Source organism: Triturus cristatus, chromosome 4_2 (genome assembly GCF_964204655.1).
Source record: "Triturus cristatus chromosome 4_2, aTriCri1.1, whole genome shotgun sequence".
NCBI classification, from domain to species: domain Eukaryota; kingdom Metazoa; phylum Chordata; class Amphibia; order Caudata; family Salamandridae; genus Triturus; species Triturus cristatus.
The window spans coordinates 589,645,323-589,663,590 of record NC_140586.1 but is presented as its reverse complement, the minus strand read 5'-3'; the positions used below and the strand labels follow the sequence as shown (position 1 = coordinate 589,663,590).

The following is an 18,268-nucleotide window of genomic DNA, read 5'->3' as shown; positions in this document are numbered from 1 at the left end:
GCCTTTGCCTCCGGGCTTAGGCAAGACCAGAGACACTGCTTCACACACCCCACCTTCGGGCCCGGTGAAGAAGCCAAATAAGCCTTACGGCGGCTCGGGCTCGAGCCAGCCCTCCAGCGGTGCCGAGAAACACACTTCGGCACCGAAAAAGAAACCGGCCTCTACCTCGACACCGAGCTCCGCACCGAAATCCTCGGTGTCGAAACCCAGCCTTTCCGTGCCGACGCCATCTTCGGTACCGACCAAACCCCATAAGGCCCTCGGCACCGACACTTCCACGCCGAAGCTCACCTCGGCACTGACCAAGAAAATGGAGGTTCCCAAGCCCAGTGCTAAACACGGCACGGACAAGCCTAAAAAGTCATCGGCCCCGAAAACTTTGGCGCCGACGGAACAAATATTGTCACAGGAACTGTTTACACCGGATCCCTTGCAAAAAACTCTTACCAAGGATCCAAAAACTGGACATTTGGCACTCTCTTCCAAAAAGAGACATTTGGCCAAACCGGCTCCGCCTCCACCTCCAAAGAGGAAGGACTCTGCTACCTCCCCTTTCAGAATACCTTCCCCACCTCCTCCACCCTCTCCACCTCCGCCTTCTCCACCCCCACCTCATCGCTCTCCAACCCCGTCTCTAGACGATGATGATCAGGGGGACCCATATCACGATCCTGGGGATGTGCCCCAAGACCCCACCCCTACAGGATCCCCAGACCCATGGGACAACTACAATAATCCAGATATTCCAGACGTCCCACAAGATGACCTTTACCCTTCCAGACCATCTCCACCGGAAGACTCATTAGGTTTCCACCACCTACTTCAGAGGGCGGCACATTATCACAGGGTAGAGTTACACACTGACCCAGTAGAGGAGGATTTCCTCCTCGACACCTTTGATACCGCACATGGGTCTACCTATGCTCAAGGGGGTGGTAAAACATGCGCCAGAGGTTTTTAAGGACCCAGTCAGGGCTAGGGTCATTAACCCACGCATAGAAAAAAAGTACAAAGCTGCCCCCACAGATCCTGCCTATATCAAAGGGCCAGCGCCACTAGATTCCCTAGTGGTTTCCACTGCACGGAAGAGGTCAAACTCCCAGGCGTCAGGGGAAGCACCACCACCTGACAAAGAGTCAAAGCTACTGGACGCATCAGGAAAGCGTACTGCGTCACAGGCAGCCAATCTATGGCGTATCACCAACACCCAAGCGCTATTGGCCAGATACGATAGGGCGCATTATAAGGAATTAGAAACCATAATGCACCACCTCCCAGAAAGATATAAAAATAGGGCCAATCAATTAATTCAAGAGGGTAAGACAATAACTAACACCTCTATACGCTGTGCCTTAGACGCAGCAGACACAGACTCCAGGGCCATTAACACTAGCGTCCTCCTCCGTCGCCATGCTTGGCTGAGAATATCAGGTTTCAAACCTGAGGTACAGGCCTCCATCCTAAATCATCCCTTTGACCAAGAACACCTATTCGGCCCAAAGGTAGATGAGGCACTCGAGAAAATGAAGGACACTGATACGGTGAAATCTATGGGAGCCCTGCAATCACACCCTCCTAGGCGCTCCTTTCGCCGCTCTTCCTTTCGGAGTACGGCTAGAGGCTACTCCTCAGATAGCGCGTCCACTTCCTACAAATCCCCTACTCAGTCCACCTTCACAAGGGGTTATCAAAGAGGCGGCTATAGGGGCAATAACAATAAAGGCAGAGGCAAAACAAATACCGCCCGCTCTGCCACACCGCCTACCCAATGACTTCCCCCCCGCTCCCTCCAGACCATCCCACTCCGGTCGGGGGCAGACTACAATATTTCCTTCAGGTCTGGGAGACCATCACCTCAGACAAATGGGTGACCCAAATTATTTGCTCAGGGTACTGCCTAGAATTGACATCTACCCCCCCCAAACATTCCACCCAGGCAACACCCAATGTCACAAGAACATTCCACGTTACTAAAACAGGAGGTAATCTCCCTCCTACAAAAACAGGCAATAGAACAAGTTCCCGCCAATCAGCATAATTTAGGGGTCTACTCCCTATATTTTCTAATACCAAAAAGGGACGAGACTCTACGGCCTATTCTAGATCTCCGGCCCCTAAACACATACATACATTCAGACCATTTTCACATGGTAACGCTTCAGCAGGTGCTTCCGCTCCTCTCCCAGAACGACTTCCTCACCACACTGGACTTGAAAGACGCATACTTTCACATTCCGGTACACCATGCTCACAGAGTACCTCAGGTTTGTAGTGGACGGGCAACACTACCAGTTCAAGGTGCTCTCATTCGGGGTCACAACAGCACCAAGGGTATTCACCAAGTGCCTAGCGGTAGTGACAGCACATTCACGTCTTCCCATATTTGGACGACTGGCTGATAAAAGCCACGTCCTACAACTAATGTGTACACCACACCGCCACTACAATCCAACTACTTCACCAGCTAGGCTTCACGGTGAACCACCAAAAGTCCCAGCTAACACCATCCCACATAAAGCAATATCTCGGTGCCACCATAGACACCTCAAAAGCCATAGCCTACCCCAATCCGGCCAGGATTGCAAGCATTCAGGCTTTGCGTCAAAGATTCATACCTCAACACTCCCTTCCAGCAAGAGTGTTTATGCAACTGATAGGGATGATGGCCTCTTGCATTTTCATAGTGCCTCACGCAAGACTCCAGATGCGTCCACTCCAAGAGTGCTTAGCGCGCCAATGGAACCAGGCCCAGGGGCAACTGACAGATCTGGTGTTGGTAGACGGTCGCACCCATCGCTCTCTGCAGTGGTGGAACACCACAAATCTTTCCAGAGGTCGACCGTTCCTGGACCCGGTTCCACAAATAATACTAACAGGCGCATCGCTCTCCGGCTGGGGAGCTCATCTATTACACCTCACAGTGCAGGGCACATGGACACCGCAACAAAAGTTACTCCATATCAACCATCTGGAGTTACTGGCAATCTTTCTAGCCCTAAAATCCTTTCAAACACAGATTTTAGGCATGGCAGTCCCCATTCGCACAGACAACATGACAGCCATGTATTACATTCAAAAACAAGGCGGCACACACTCTCCACAGCTCTCTCAACTAGCACAGAGCATATGGAGATGGACAATTCCACACAATCTTTCTCCTGGCCCAGCATGTACCATAAGTCCAAAACACCATGGCAGATCTGCTCAGCAGACAGACGCAGCAGATCCACGAGTGGGAACTTCACCCACAGGTTCTTCACCCGTTCTTTCAAAAGTGGGGGCATCCGCAGATAGACCTCTTCGCCACCCATGAAAACAAAAAATACCCAAGCTTCGCCGCCAGATACCCACACCCGTTGTCCAAAGGCAATGCGATATGGATGAACTGGTCAGACAAATTTGCGTACGCCTTTCCACCTCTCCCACTAATTCCATTAGTGGTGCAAAAGGTACAACAGCATTCCCTCTCACTGATCCTAGTAGCTCCAACATGGGCCAGACAACCGTGGTACACCACACTACTGGAACTCTCGGTAGTACCACACCAAAAGCTACACCTCTCACCATGCCTCCCAACCCAGAACTATGGAGAGATCAGGCACCCGGACCCAGCTCAGCTCAACCTTGCGATCTGGCTCCTGAGATCCTAGAATTCGGATACCTTAACCTTCCCCCTGACTGTATGAACGTCATCAGAGAAGCTAGACGCCCTACCACTAGAGCCTGCTACGCTGCCAAGTGGAAAAGATTTGTTGTTTATTGCCATAACAACACAATCAATCCTCTAGATGTGTCTATACAACACATCATATGCTACTTACTCCATCTACAAAGGTGTAACCTAGCATATACATCCATTTAGCTACACCTCGCAGCAATTGCCGCTTACCTACAAAACAGGGCAGCACCTATCACTTTTCAGAGTGCCTGCCATTAAAGCCTTCATGGAAGGCCTAAAACGAATAATTCCCCCCAGAGTACCACCCTCACCTGTGTGGAACTTAAATATAGTTCTCACAAGGCTAATGGGACCGCCCTTCGAACCTTTGCATAAATGCGAACTGCAATTTCTCACATGGAAAACAGCTTTTCTTGTAGCCATCACTTCCCTTAGATGGGTCAGTGAGATACAAGCACTTACCATACAAGAACCTTTTCTCCAAATGCACCAGAACAAGGTTGTTCTCCGTACCAACCCAAAATTCCTACCTAAAGTCCTTTCCCCTTTTCATCTAAACCAATCGGTAGAATTACCGGTATTTTTCTCGCAACCTCAAACTGTTACAGAAAGGGCTCTACACACGCTAGATGTCAAACGAGCCTTACTTTACTATATCCAAAGAACACAACCTTTCAGAAAGACCAAACAACTATTTGTCTCTTTCTCTCCACCACACAAAGGCAACCCCATCTCAAAATCAGGGATAGCTAGTTGGATTGTAAAATGCATCCAGATTTGCTACCACAAAGCAAAGCGAACGCTATCTGTTCCCCCTAAAGCCCACTCTACACGAAAGATAGGGGCTTCTATGGCTTTTCTAGGGAACATCCTATTAGATGATATCTGCAAAGCAGCTACATGGTCAACACCGCACACTTTCACTAAACATTACTGTGTAGATGTGCAAACCAAGCAACAAGCTAGGGTGGGCCAGGCTGTACTAAAAACACTATTTCAAACCACTGCAACAGATACCGGTGGTCGCCGCTAAGGTTGGGAACTGCTATATAGTCTATGCAAAAGTGTGTAATCTGCAGCTCATATGCCTCGAACGGAATATGCTACTTACCAGTATGCATCTGTTCTTGGCATGTAGAGCTGCAGATCTACAACACACGCCCACCCGCCTCCCCGGCTACCTGTATCTGTTCCAGTCTATCTTATTTAGATACAACACACATGGGTTTCTTCACTGTTATTACTACGCTCCATCTTTCCCTGTTGGCGAAAAACAATCTGAGGATGGAGCCGAAGCCCATGCGCAATACGATCCAAGGGAGGAGTCACCGACCTCGTGACTTCCAAAGACTTTCCAAGAGGAAAAAAAACTGCAAACATCCGGGCCCAACACCAGATGGTGATCTATGCAAAAGTGTGTAGATCTGCAGCTCTACATGCCAAGAACAGATGCATACTGGTAAGTAGCATATTCCATTCTCACTTGGAAAGTAGCCTTCCTTGTTGCTATCACATCTCTTAGAAGAGTTAGTGAACTCCAGGCATTAACCATACAAGAACCATTTTTGTAAATCCATCATAACAAAGTGGTTCTTGGGACTAACCCAAAAGTTTTACCTAAAGTCGTTTCTGCCTTCCACCTTAACCAGTCTGTTGAACTCCCAGTTTTTTTCCCTCGACCAAACTCAGTGGCAGAACGGGCTCTTCACACGCTAGACGTTAAAAGAGCAATACTCTACTACATTGAAAGGACAAAATCATTTAGAAAGGCTAAACAACTCTTTGTCGCTTTCTCACCACCTCATAAGGGCAATCCCATTTTAAAAGCGGGGATTGCAAGGTGGATTGTTAAATGCATCCAAATATGCTATCTTTAAAGCCAAACACACATTAACCATTCCCCCTAGAGCTCATTCTACACGTAAACTAGGGGCTTCTATGGCATTTTTAGGGAACATTCCCCTAGATGACATCTGCAAAGCAGCAACTTGGTCTACGCCACACACTTTCAAAAAACACTGTTGTGTAGATGTGCAACCATAACAACAAGCTAATATGGGCCAGGCTGTATTAAGAACACTTTTTCAGACCACTGCAACAAAAACAGGTAGCCACCGCTAAGGAAATAACTGCTGTATAGTCTATGCACAAGTATGTAATCTACAGTTCATATGCCTCGTTCGGAAAATGCGCCTTACCAGTACGCATCTGTTCTTGGCATGTAGAGCTGTAGATTCATATACGCCCATTCGCCTCCCTGAATACCTCTTATCTGTTGCAGTACTATCTTACTTAGATACATCACACATGGACATCTTTCTATTTCCTACTAACTCCATCATAAACCTTCATGGCGAAAACAATCTGAAGGTGGAGTCGATGCCCATGCGCACTATCACCCTAGGGAGGAGTCACATACGTCGTGAGTACAAAGACTTCTTCCAAGACAAAAACAAAGTGCAAACATCTGAGCCCAACACCAGATGGCAAACTATGCTCAAGTATATGAATCTACAGCTCTACATGCCAAGAACAGATGCATACTGGTAAGTAGCATTTTCCTTATCCTTTGCTTTATTAAAGGCTTACATTGTAAGTGCCCAATTTAATTTTTAATATCCTTCACCCTTAACACACTTGCACAGGTTTCCAACTTGACAACTATTTTGGTGTATTTACATTGTATCTCGAGTGGGTGGCAGATGTACATTAACGCGAAGCAATAATAGGTGATAACTTAAGCTTTTTAAACGATTTTGTGCTTGACAGTAGTCTAAGGCTATGCACCTTACTGAACCTATGACTTGCTGGAAATTTTTGTTCCACTTCTTGGTACACCGTGTGCCTGTGTGGGTGTGACAACTTTAAGCTACTGCATCAGGTTGTTGCAAGAAAGTGTTAGTTCACAATTTTTGCATGTTTTATACAGATGCAGCAGTATTCCTATAGAGTCCTCAATTGAAGATGCATTTGCAGAGTTTTGAAGGATTAGCTCAGACTCCTGCATTTCTTCTTTCACATCAGCATTCTGCGGTACTTCTACTGCTCTTTGTATGGAGAGCCTTTTCTTAAATCTTTCCTCCCCATTGTTAGTCTGACTGCTTGGGACCCCTTTTTAGGTCTCGCCTAGCGTTGCAGCGCACGTGCTTTGCGAGGCATACAGTATATACTGTAGTGTGGCAGCTTCGTGGAAGCTCCGCTCACTCTTTGCCCATTGGCTTTTGTCTTAAATGCTGCCTTCCGATTGGTTTGAGGCTTGTTAGTCCCTCCTCATTCATCATTTGTATCCTTCCATGGCTATTGGCCCTTTTACTCCTAACACTATTTTCTTCCATGTTTCCCCACCCCACCTCCCCCGCCCTCAGTCTGTGATTTCTCACCATCCACAGACCTGCCTCCCCCCCTCCCCCTCCCCACTCGTGTTTACTTGCCTGCCTGCACTTCCGTTTTCATCTTTATTATTGCCACCTTGAAATATGCAAGTTCAAGATGCGTGCTGTACAACTTCTCATGTTTAATTAACTAGATTTTAACGTTACTCTAAATATAATAAGACTCTAGGCAACATTTGGGGTATGCATGGGAACTGACGCTTCTTAGTTCACAAACGGCATTATTGTCGGGCGAGAGGAGCGGCAGTGTTTTAACTCATGCTTAAAACAAGCACTTTTAATAACTTCCCCTCAATTCAGTGCTATAATCTTGTGTACTGAGGTGACTCGCTAAAGAAATGCACTTTTTTTTTTAATTCTGAAGAGAAATTATTGCACATTTACATCATGTTAACATGCCGATCGTTTTAACGGCTCACCCATTGGCTCGTATACGCTTGGCTCGTCTCCGGCTGGCTCTAGCTGCTAATTAATATATTAGCTCGTGCACCTCTAACAAAGGGAGATGAATGGATACATGACAGTGAGCCCGTTAGATGCTAGAGAAATAGACTGGTGCAGACAAACAGACAAAGTCAGTCTCCATTGCCTCACATCAGAATCATCACTTTCAATGACCTGGAAATCTGCCGGCTACTCCCGCATGCCCCAACCTCATCCCCCTCACCTATTCATAGCTGAAGCGGCAGATTCTGAGCTGTGCCCTGCTGGTGCAGAGGAGCACGGCAGAGTCTGTAGAAGCGCTGGGTTCCCTAGCCTCTAGGGGCGGGCACCTAAGCCTTCCGGGTGCCTTCACACTCAGGAGAAATTAATACATTTTGATCTGTGCTTTAGTCGCCCCTCTGTGAGCACTGTCTGGTAGATGAAGCTCTGTGTTAATAAACACATTCAGAGAGGTGGTTGTGTACAAACAAACAGCCACAATACCGTACATTTTGAACATGTAGTTAAATACCTGCTCATCGAGTACCTCATTGGCTGATCATTCCATGGCACTACCAAAATTACATTTGGACACATTTGCTCAACTGTAAAACACTCCCTTCTATGGGTCATTTAACAACTCTGGGCTTTGGGGTTAGGTAACCTCCTTTGGATGCTGTGTAAAAGAGGAAATACAAAATTAATGCAATGAAACTAAGCAACCAGTACTGTCTAAAACACTGTGAAATCTGACACGCATTCTGGCATTTATTTTTGTGAATATCGATTTTCTTATAGAAGCGAGTAAAGTACTCTTAATATCTTAATGAAATCTGCACATTTTTAACTAATAGCACCGGGCGACCTATGACAACTAGGCAATGAATACATTTTCATGCCCCCCTGCCCCCGCCCCCCTGACAAACATCATTGCCTCCCACTGTGTGGGGAATAACCGAGACACAGGAGAGTGAGTCAAATAGTCTAGAAAATAAAAGAGAAGCCGGGGATTCAGATTCACATGCTTCGATCCCGATTGCGTTGGTTAGAGTGTAAGCACTACTTTTATTAATGAGTTTCACATTGGTAAAGCACCACATTGTGCATGTGTGGCGACACTTCACCCATGAGGTACGTGCCAAGCAATTGTTGACACAATCCATACTTTGCGTCTTTTTCAATATATTTATTACAAAGTGCAGGACCTTTCCAAGGGATTTTGCACACTACATACATTCACTCTAAAAATAAAACATGTAGGTAAAAAACATTGCCATTTACAACGTCAATAGCTCTAACTCACAAATGTGAGACCTATTTGCATTGCAAATGCTTGTTCTTAATTGACAGAGATTGTATGAAGCGAAAACTCAAGTTTGAAGAGCCTGGTTCTCTATCAAGATATTCATAAACACTTCTTCACATGCGTGTATGATCCCTAACATCTTTAAAACTCGGAGAACAGCATTCCCCCAGTAAAGTAATGAACGCTGTCTGTTTTTGTAAACATTTACTTTACATTGTAATTGTTTTAAAATCCTTTCATGTTCTGCACTGTTCTCTGGCATCAAGTTACTCCTGTAGAAAGGCAGGAAGCTTTTGAGGGATCCACAATGGGTATTAGAAGGAACAAGTGGTTATCAGTAAAGGCAAACCTCTTCATCTGCTTTGCTTTGCTACCTCCTAACAGCACTAACCAGGAATACCCTAGATAGGGCTACTGAAAACCCTCCAGCCCAGCAAGGGCTTAATGTTTTACCTTTAGGCACTACATTGTGGACATGTACTTAATCTACTATACTCAGAAACCGGGGCAAAGAAAGTGAAACAGTGACAGTTTCACTAGAAACTTACATACTGTTTCATTCTGCCCAATTCCTATGAGGAAGTTGGGCATCTACAAGTGAATGATAAAATACAACTCAACCAAACCTACTTTCTATTATTTGATTTTAAAACAAGATTGAATTGGGTTATTGATTAGGGGTGAAAACCCTACTCAAGAAACAACCTCAATCCTTGTCAAGGTGAATCTCAAAAGTCACTAAATTAACCAGTGCTTAACCCTCTGATAGCTTGGAACGATAACAGTCAGGCTTAACTTAGAGGCAATGTGAAAGTATCTATGCAGCACACAAACGGTAATAAAGTGTAAACACAACACAAGAAAAATCCCACACCAATTTAGAAAAATATAGTAAAATGTAATAAATAGTTTGACACCAAAAGAAATTAAATTCAATCAGTAAAACTGGAGTAATGAATTGCATAAGTTTTAGGTGAAAACAGCACCTAAAAGATCAAAGCTTCAACTGTTGGCATCTAGTCATGCGAGACCAGGGCAAAGTCAAAAGATATGGCTGACCGTGATGGAGCGAGATTGGGATGCACAAGGTGGATTGGGTCCGTCTCAGCCTACTCCTCGGACTTAGAAGACATTTTGAAAAGTTCCTCAGAAGGTGAAATGCATTCGGGAAAGGCAGCCAGCGATGTTTTCGGGGAGGAGACATTGTTGTCGGGGAGCTGCTGGACAAAGTCGCAGTGAAGATTTCCTTGTTCGGATTTTGTCACTTTTTTGGAGGATGATTTATTTTGATATAAATATTAATTCTTTTTCTGTGGTAAATGAATACATTTACAAGATAATAGACACAGCCCTCGTGGTCCTACTACAACGGACCAGAAAAAAGAACTAAAGGCAACTGTATGTCCAACTCTCCCTGTGGGGCATAGTGGGACAAAAGAGGTCCCAGGGCAGCCTCATATTACCAATGCCATTTTGTTGTATTGAAAGTGCTGTATGTGTGTGGGGCATTTCACTTATTATTTTTCTTTTAAAGGGAAACATATTGCGGTGTTTCACTTAATGAAGCTATCTTCGGTTTTCTTTTTACTCCTTTTCTAGTTCTGTAGAAAATGTTTCACTTAATGAAGCTATCTTCGGTTTTCTTTTTACTCCTTTTCTAGTCCTGTAGAGAATTTTTCTTTAACTATTTTTCCTGTAAGCCATTTTTAAATGAATAAAAAATGTAAAGTAAATGGTGCCTTTCATTTGCATGAGAGTGTTTTTATTACTTTATTGTTCTCCTTTTTTTGTAGATGTTTGGGGATCCTGCCTATTAACAGAGGTGTTTATGGTTTGAGAATTTATTGAATATGCCGTTCATAGTGCACTAGTGTTACTATTAAAAACTAACCTTGTGTGCATTTCTTTGAGAAGCAGATGCTTTGGAAAATTTGTAGAAAGACCATTTTGTATAATTTTGGTATCATTATAACAATAAAGATTGTTTACAGTGAAAGAAATGTTACCTTGTGTTTTCAACATACCTTAAATCATACAAAAAATACGTATATCAGAATTTATGGTACTTGCTTATTTTTTACCAGCCTAACTATTCAATTGTATATTACCAACCTTAACCAAATGTTAGCAATTTGCCCGATCTGCAAGGCCAAAAGAAAACACCAAAGAAGGACAAAGAAAAAACACAACGTAACGTAAGTGCTAGTCTTATCAACAGAAATTATTACAAGTGAATAAATGCTTACTTTGTAAACCAGATTGACCTTTAAGCACAGGACTACTATGCAGACTGTAAAACTGTTAGTTTTAAGGGAAGTTGTATCTAGAAAGGGGCTTTCCAAATAGAGGTTAGAGTGGAGGATATTCCAAGTTTTGCCACACACACCTCAAAAGTGCTTGTTGCCTTGAGTAACCAGTGTTGGGTTTTAGTCTACCTGTTCCAGTTGATTGTAGCTGGAAATTAGACTTGCATCCCTAATTGCAACTCTAAAGCTATAGAGAGGCAGACTTATGGGTGCATATGTAACTTATACACAGATATTCAACATCGTCCTGGCTTTATCTTTTATCTCATGCAAGCTTTTAATGCTGTGTGGTGTGAATGCTGCAGTTTTGGTTCTGTAAGATTTAATTGGAGACACCCACGTGGTGAAGAAGATACATGCCCCCCACCTTCCTGTCATATACCCTGAATCCGTGAATGTGTTTGTGAGGGGCTACTACTGCTTAGAAAATGTAATCTGCATTTGTTCCTGACAATGTCTTTGTAATAGACAATAAAGTTCTTGATTCGTAATAAGGTCAAATATACGTTAAAATGAAGCATCTAATGCATTGTATCCACACACTGTGTGTAGAGTTATAGTGATACTGATGAATAATTTTTGAATGCATACATGGCTGCCTAATGTGGTAGCATAAAATTATATTTTCCGAGAGCAGTATTTAACAGCCAGGCAGATAGTATGTACATAAAAATATAGTTATTGCTCTCTGTCTTTACATTTTTGTTATTCCTCCCAGGTCCTTTTTTGGTCTCGCCTGAGACTGTTCATGCGCTGTCACTTGCTTTTGTTAGCTTAAAGGAGGCAAAGAGCCTGCCCATTGCTTACCTTAATCACCCCCCTTATTTCTATGCATTTGTTTGGTTAGTGTGTGCTGGTTTTATTTCCTCTTAGTGTGATTGTCCCTCCTGTTGCGCACAGCCAAAGTACTGCTTTCGTTCCCACTGATTGTCTTTCTCTGCTTGCACGTTGATGTTTTTGGGGTGAGGACGCACTCCATAATACTGCATAATGCTACATCTGTTCACAGGCCATCTATTTAACTTCCACTACCTCTCCTGCTTTAAACACACTTCATTGTGGCAGAGAACATTAATTTTCTTGCTGCGTGTGTTCATTATATTTTTCTCATGTATTTATAACAGATTTGTTAGCATCTTACAACATCTTCAACATCCTGGATCCATTACATCAGGACCACTCCGTTATAGTCTATGGTGGTTCGCCCATAGAGCCTGGACTGGACTTGAGACTGTTCTAGTGATAAGTTAACTGTCCGACAAATCCCTACTGGCTACCTTGGCCTCTTCCCTGCAAGAGTTGGTCGCCCAAAGTGGGCCTGAATAGCAGAATTCAACTTTAAAAAAGTACAATTCTTGTTGGAATTTTGAGTGAAAAGCAGTGATTTACTTTTTACTTACAAAATCTATATGTCCGGAACCCTCTGGTGTATTTTGTTTGTTTCAGTGCCTACAAATCCATAAAAATAAGATCTATTTTTATAAATTGGTGTTGGATTTCTTTTTTATTGTGTGACTTTATTTCATTGTTTTGGTACTTCTAAATGTTTTATACTTGTCCTTAGTTTGTCTTACTGCTTGAAGCATATCTACTCAGGGTTGAGCTAAAGGTTTTTACAAACGAGCCTGACTGGACCCATGACAGTATTGTGTATTATGGGGTAGTTAGCGCTATTTAAATGCAATTTACATGGTAAGGTCGCACAACCAAACCGTTTAATACACCACTTTTTTTCACAATACCATACTATACAATGACAGACCATACCATACTAGGCAATGACAGGTCATATCGTACCATACTGTACAATGACAGACCATTCCATATAACAACAAGCCATACTATACCATATTATACAATGAAAGGCCATGTCATACCATACAGTGAAAGGCCACACCATACTATAGAATGACCAAATATACCATACTTAAATTACCATATACAGCAGTGGTTCCCAGTCTGTGAACCGTGGCATCCTAGTGCACCATCAAGGCAAGCCAGGGGCACTACACGCATATCAATGGAATTATACGGTCGAGGCATATGAGCTGCAGATTGTACTCTATGCATAGATCGCCATCTGGTGTTGGGCTCGGATGCTTGCACGTTGTTGTTGTCTTGGAAGAGTCTTTTGTAGTCACGAGATAGGTGACTCCTCCGTTGGACGATAGTGCGCATGGGCATCGACTCCATCCTCAGATTGTTTTTTTCCGTCATTGGGTTCGATGTAATTTTTGCACTCCGGTTCGGCAACTTATTCTCCAAACCTTTTCGAAGCGCAAACTATCTACAACTCGACGGTATTGTTTTCGATCGCGTGATCTTCGACGTGCATCTGAGCTACTAGATTCCAGTCGTCGACGCGGGCCACTGGACCTATCGACGCCGTTTGGGCCTACAGCTCATGGAAAGGACTCCCTTCAAAAAATGCCCCCACTGTGGAGCGTAATTCCCACACAGTGACCATCACAAGGTCTGTAACCTGTGTCTCTCGCCCGAGCACGACGAGAACAATTGCCAGGCCTGCGCCTCTTTTCGATCCAAGAAAAACATCTGTGATCGCAGGGCCTGACACATCATGGCGCAGCGAGCAGCTCCGGCACCAGTGGACCTCTTCGATGAAGGCCCCGATGTCCCAGAAGAGGATTCTGAGGACCTGGCAATCGTGACCGAAGCAGACGACTCAGACGACCACATCACTCCTGATCAACGAGTGAGTACAACTGCCCCTACCCCACCTCCACCCGAAAAAAAGAAGGCCCTGGTCAAGACTTCGCCTGCTGGCCCCAGTCGCGACCGAAAACAAGCTTCAGAAGCCCCGCCCCCTGGCCCGGCTCAGAAAATAAAGGACAAGCCTTCCGGTAGCCGGGGACCGAGCAAACCGGATATCAGTGTCCCGCAGGCGCCTTCGGCACCCAAGACGGGAGAGCAACCTACTCCCAAAAAGAATTCGGCACCGACTACCTTGACGCTGGATGAAAAGCCATCGGAACTGATACCAAACCAAGGTGGTTCCCAATATATGCGCCGCGGCATCCCAGTCCGCCATGAAATCCAGCTAGGGGCGCCGCGCAACAAGCACACAGTTTCGGAACCACACATTCCTGGTCCGCTAAATGCTTCTGCATTTTATAATGAATTGCATTCCCAGTTGAAAGTCTACACGTCGTTTCTCATAAAATTCTTGTCGTGTGCTGCCATCTAGTGGTTGCTTTCCTAATAAATCCAGCAGAGAATCGGCCATAAACATGGCAGAAGGCAAGAAGTGGGCCCAAATTCTTGCATCTGAAGGAGTGAAAGCGTAACAACAGATAAACAGCTGCTGGTAAGTTTTTTAGTTCATAAGGGCATCATCACCTGTCCAACCAGTCCTTCTTTCCAAGGCTCACTTATTCATGAGCGATTCCCCGCCTATTATTCTGGGCTAGGTTGTTCATAGAGCTCAAAACCCAACTGCCTCCGCTGGACTCTTTTTCCATGCACCAAATCATTTTAACCGGAGTTGGACTCTTAGTATAGCAGGATCTTTCTTCCCCAGGGGCGGCTATTTATAAAGTCCAGCTGAAAGTCACTTCACGATTTTCCATTATTTAATTTGCAAAATAATGTCACAGGTGCTAACATCCAGAGCAGATATCATTTTCCCCCCTGTAAAATAAATCCACACGTTTCATGTTTCACTTTTTTGACCAGATGAGCGACGCCCTGATGATCAATTGACGTCTTTTTTTGTGCCTTTAACAGACCCTGCCAGGGTGTGTAGTATAACCAGTCTTTATTAAAGATTCTTCTGCGAGGTGGTGTTCAATACTTTGTATTTCATGTGCACTCTGTATTTGCGCACATGCAATCAGGCTTATTTTAGTCCACTAAAGCACACTATTTGAGTGAGTGATAATATCCTTAAGATTAAGATCATTAGTAAAGTAAAATAGTTTCAGTTGGCAGTGAGGGAGTTCTCATGAGCCCTTTTCTCACACGAGAGGACATCACTCAGTAAAGTATCACACCAGCATTGCAGAACATGGCAGCAATGCACGGTATGTAATGTGCATTTGGTGTTAATTATGGAATTCCTTATATAGCGAATTGTTAATGTTGTTTTCGTTCATGAATTCCTCCTATGTGCACAGCTTCCTTTGTAACTACGGTGGTCTAAGGAACCCACAGACAACATGGTCAATCACTTAAGATACATCTTTGATTATATTAAATGCATTGTAATTACTTTCAGGGAGAAAAATTAAGTACTCCCAAGTCCGGGCTTACATCCCCTCACCCACCCAAAAAAGTAACATGATGGGGAGCCATGCCAATGACCAATAGGTCAAGGGAGCCGCAGGTCAAAAAAGTTTGGGAACCACTGTCCTAAGGCCTCGGATCAGAAGTCCAAACCCTGCTCGGATCCAAAGAAGTCAGCGCCGAAAGCGGTTACCGAGGAGGGTTAACTTTTTCGACCGGATCCTGTCGATCCGAAGCAGAAAAAACTCCATATAGACCCCCAAAACAGGACATGTGGCTGCTGTTCCACACAAAAAGAGGAAGCTGGACACACCAGACACTGTTGTAGTCCCTGTGAAAAATAAAACCTGTGCAACTTCTCCTCTCCTTCCTCCTAAGCCTGTTCTTCCTCCTAAGCCTGTCTCTCCTCCACAGCCTCCAAAACTTCCACCATATTCACCTCCACCGCAGGATGACGATGATGATTTAGGGGGTGGGGGAGGCAACAATGACCCTTTCACGGACCCTGATGACGACACGGACGATTGGGACGATTATGATGACCCAATAGATCCCCCAGACCTCCCGGATCCCCAGCCATATCCAACAAAGCCATCTCCACCAGATGACAATATTGGCTTTGGTCAGCTTGTAAATAAAGCTGCTGTCTACCATGGTGTTCATATGCATTCAGACCCTGCAGATGAGAACTTCCTCCTAGACACCTTTGAACAGTCACAGAAATCTGTCCAAATCCTGCCAATGCTAAAAGGGTTCATTAAACATTGCCCCAACATATTCAAAGGCCCTGTGAGAGCTAGAATTCTCAATCCCAGGATTGACAAAAAATATAAACCTGCCCCCGATGATCCCACCTACATCAAAGGGCAGCTACCCTTAGACTCACTAGTGGTAACTAACGCTAGGGAATGTGCCAACTCACAAACCTCCGGTGACGCACCACCTCTGGATAAGGATTCTAAGTTGCTAGATGCTTCTTGCAAAAGGGTTGCTGCCCAAGCAGCTAATCACTGGCGCATAGCCAACACCCAAGCATTACTTGCTAGGTACGATAGGGCTCACTATGACCATCTAGAAACCCTATTACAACATTTACCTGACCAATTCAAAACCCAGGCAAATGATTTAATTCAAGAAGGCAAATTAATAACCAACACATCAATCAAGTGTGCCCTTGATGCAGTTGACATAGCCTCTAGGCCCATTAACACTAGTGTGCTACTCAGACGACATGCCTGGTTACGCATCTCAGGATTTAAACACGTGGTACAAATAACTATCCTCAACCAGCCGTTCAATCAGGAACACATTTTTGGACCCGCTGTAGATACCACTCTAGAGAAGATGAAAAAGGACACGGAGACTGCTAAATCCATGGGAGCATTAGTCTCCAGCCACACGTGGTTCCTTTCGCCGCTCCTTTTATAGAGGCACATCCAAAAACACTGGAACAGAGACTGCCTCCTCTTCCTTCAAAAACACCAATCAAACATCCACCAACAGAGGATATTTTAGAGGCGGATACAAGGTAAATAACAATAAAGGGAGAGGCCGAGGTAACAACAACACACGTGCCTCCCTCACTAATAAACAGTGACTTCCCTCCACTCCCTCCAGAACATTCCATTCCAGTCGGAGGGAGACTCTCACAGTTCCTACCTGTCTGGGATGCCATCACAACAGACAAGTGGGTAAGACAAATTATCCAGTATGGTTACTGCCTGGAACTTACAGCAACCCCACCCACCATACCACCCAAACAGCGTCCAATGTCCACGGAACACCTTGCACTCTTAAAACAAGAGGTTCTCACACTGCTTCAAAAGCAGGCAATAGAACTAGTTCCCTTACAGTATCAAGGAACAGGGGTTTACTCGCTGTATTTCCTAATCCCCTAAAAGGATGCGACCCTACGGCCAATACTCGACCTCAGAGCCCTCAATCTCTATATCCAATCAGATCATTTTCATATGATCACTCTCCAACAGGTCCTCCCACTACTTCAACAAGGCAACTTCCTTGCCACCCTAGATCTCAAGGACGCCTACTTCCACATTCCCATACACCCTGCTCACAGGAAGTAGCTAAGGTTAATAGTGGACGGACCATACTATCAGTTCAAAGTCCTTCCATTCGGGGTGACCACCGCACCCAGAGTGTTCACAAAGTGCCTTGCAGTGGTAGCAGCACACTTGAGAAGACAACAAATCCATGTCTTTCCATATCTCGACGACTGGCTAATAAAAGCCAAGTCATTCAACCAGTGTGTTCATCACACTCATCAAACCATCCAGCTGCTACACGACTTGGGATTCACAGTAAACTACCCCAAGTCAAATCTTCAGCCCTCCCACATACATCAGTATCTAGGGGCCCACATTAGACACCTCCAGAGCCCTAGCATATCCCAATCCAGCCAGGATAGTTAGTATGCAAACACTAATTTCCAGATATGAACCACAGCATTCCCTCCCAGCAAGGGTATTCATGCAACTCATAGGGATAATGGCCTCTTGCATCTTTATCGTACCTCATGCAATACTTCAGATGCGCCCCTTACAGGAATGCCTAGCACTTCAGTGGAACCAGGCTTGAGGTCAACTTACAGATCTGGTGTTGGTGGACAGCCGCACACATCGCTCTCTGCAGTGGTGGAACACACAAAACCTTTCCAAAGAGCTGCCGTTCCTCGTGCCGGTTCCACAGATAGTGCATACAGCAGACGCATCACTCACCGGCTGGGGAGCCCATCTCCTAAACCACACGATAAAAGGCAAATGGACCACGCAGCAGAAAGTGCTCCACATAAGTCACCTAGAATTACTGGCAATATTTCTAGCACTAAAATCATTCCAAGTACATCTACAGCACAAGACTGTCCTAGTCTGGACAGACAACATGACAGCCATGTATTACATAC

The 18,268-nt window shown here is 44.8% G+C and overlaps 1 protein-coding gene across 3 annotated transcripts in view; it reads left to right on the top strand.

Moving 5' to 3' along the window:
• Positions 1-18,268, top strand: part of RNPC3 (RNA binding region (RNP1, RRM) containing 3) — a 343,990-nt gene that overhangs the window by 228,820 nt on the left and 96,902 nt on the right. For 2 of the 3 annotated variants that reach the window (XM_085602255.1, XM_085602253.1), the window contains exons 14-15: positions 10,929-10,995; positions 12,231-12,591. In XM_085602255.1, the coding sequence (XP_085458381.1) occupies positions 10,929-10,994 (66 nt within the window). In that variant the 3' untranslated portion in view covers position 10,995; positions 12,231-12,591. Of the gene's footprint in view, positions 1-10,928; positions 10,996-12,230; positions 12,592-18,268 lie in introns of those variants that run through there. The other variant, XM_085602252.1, reaches the window with a different exon arrangement.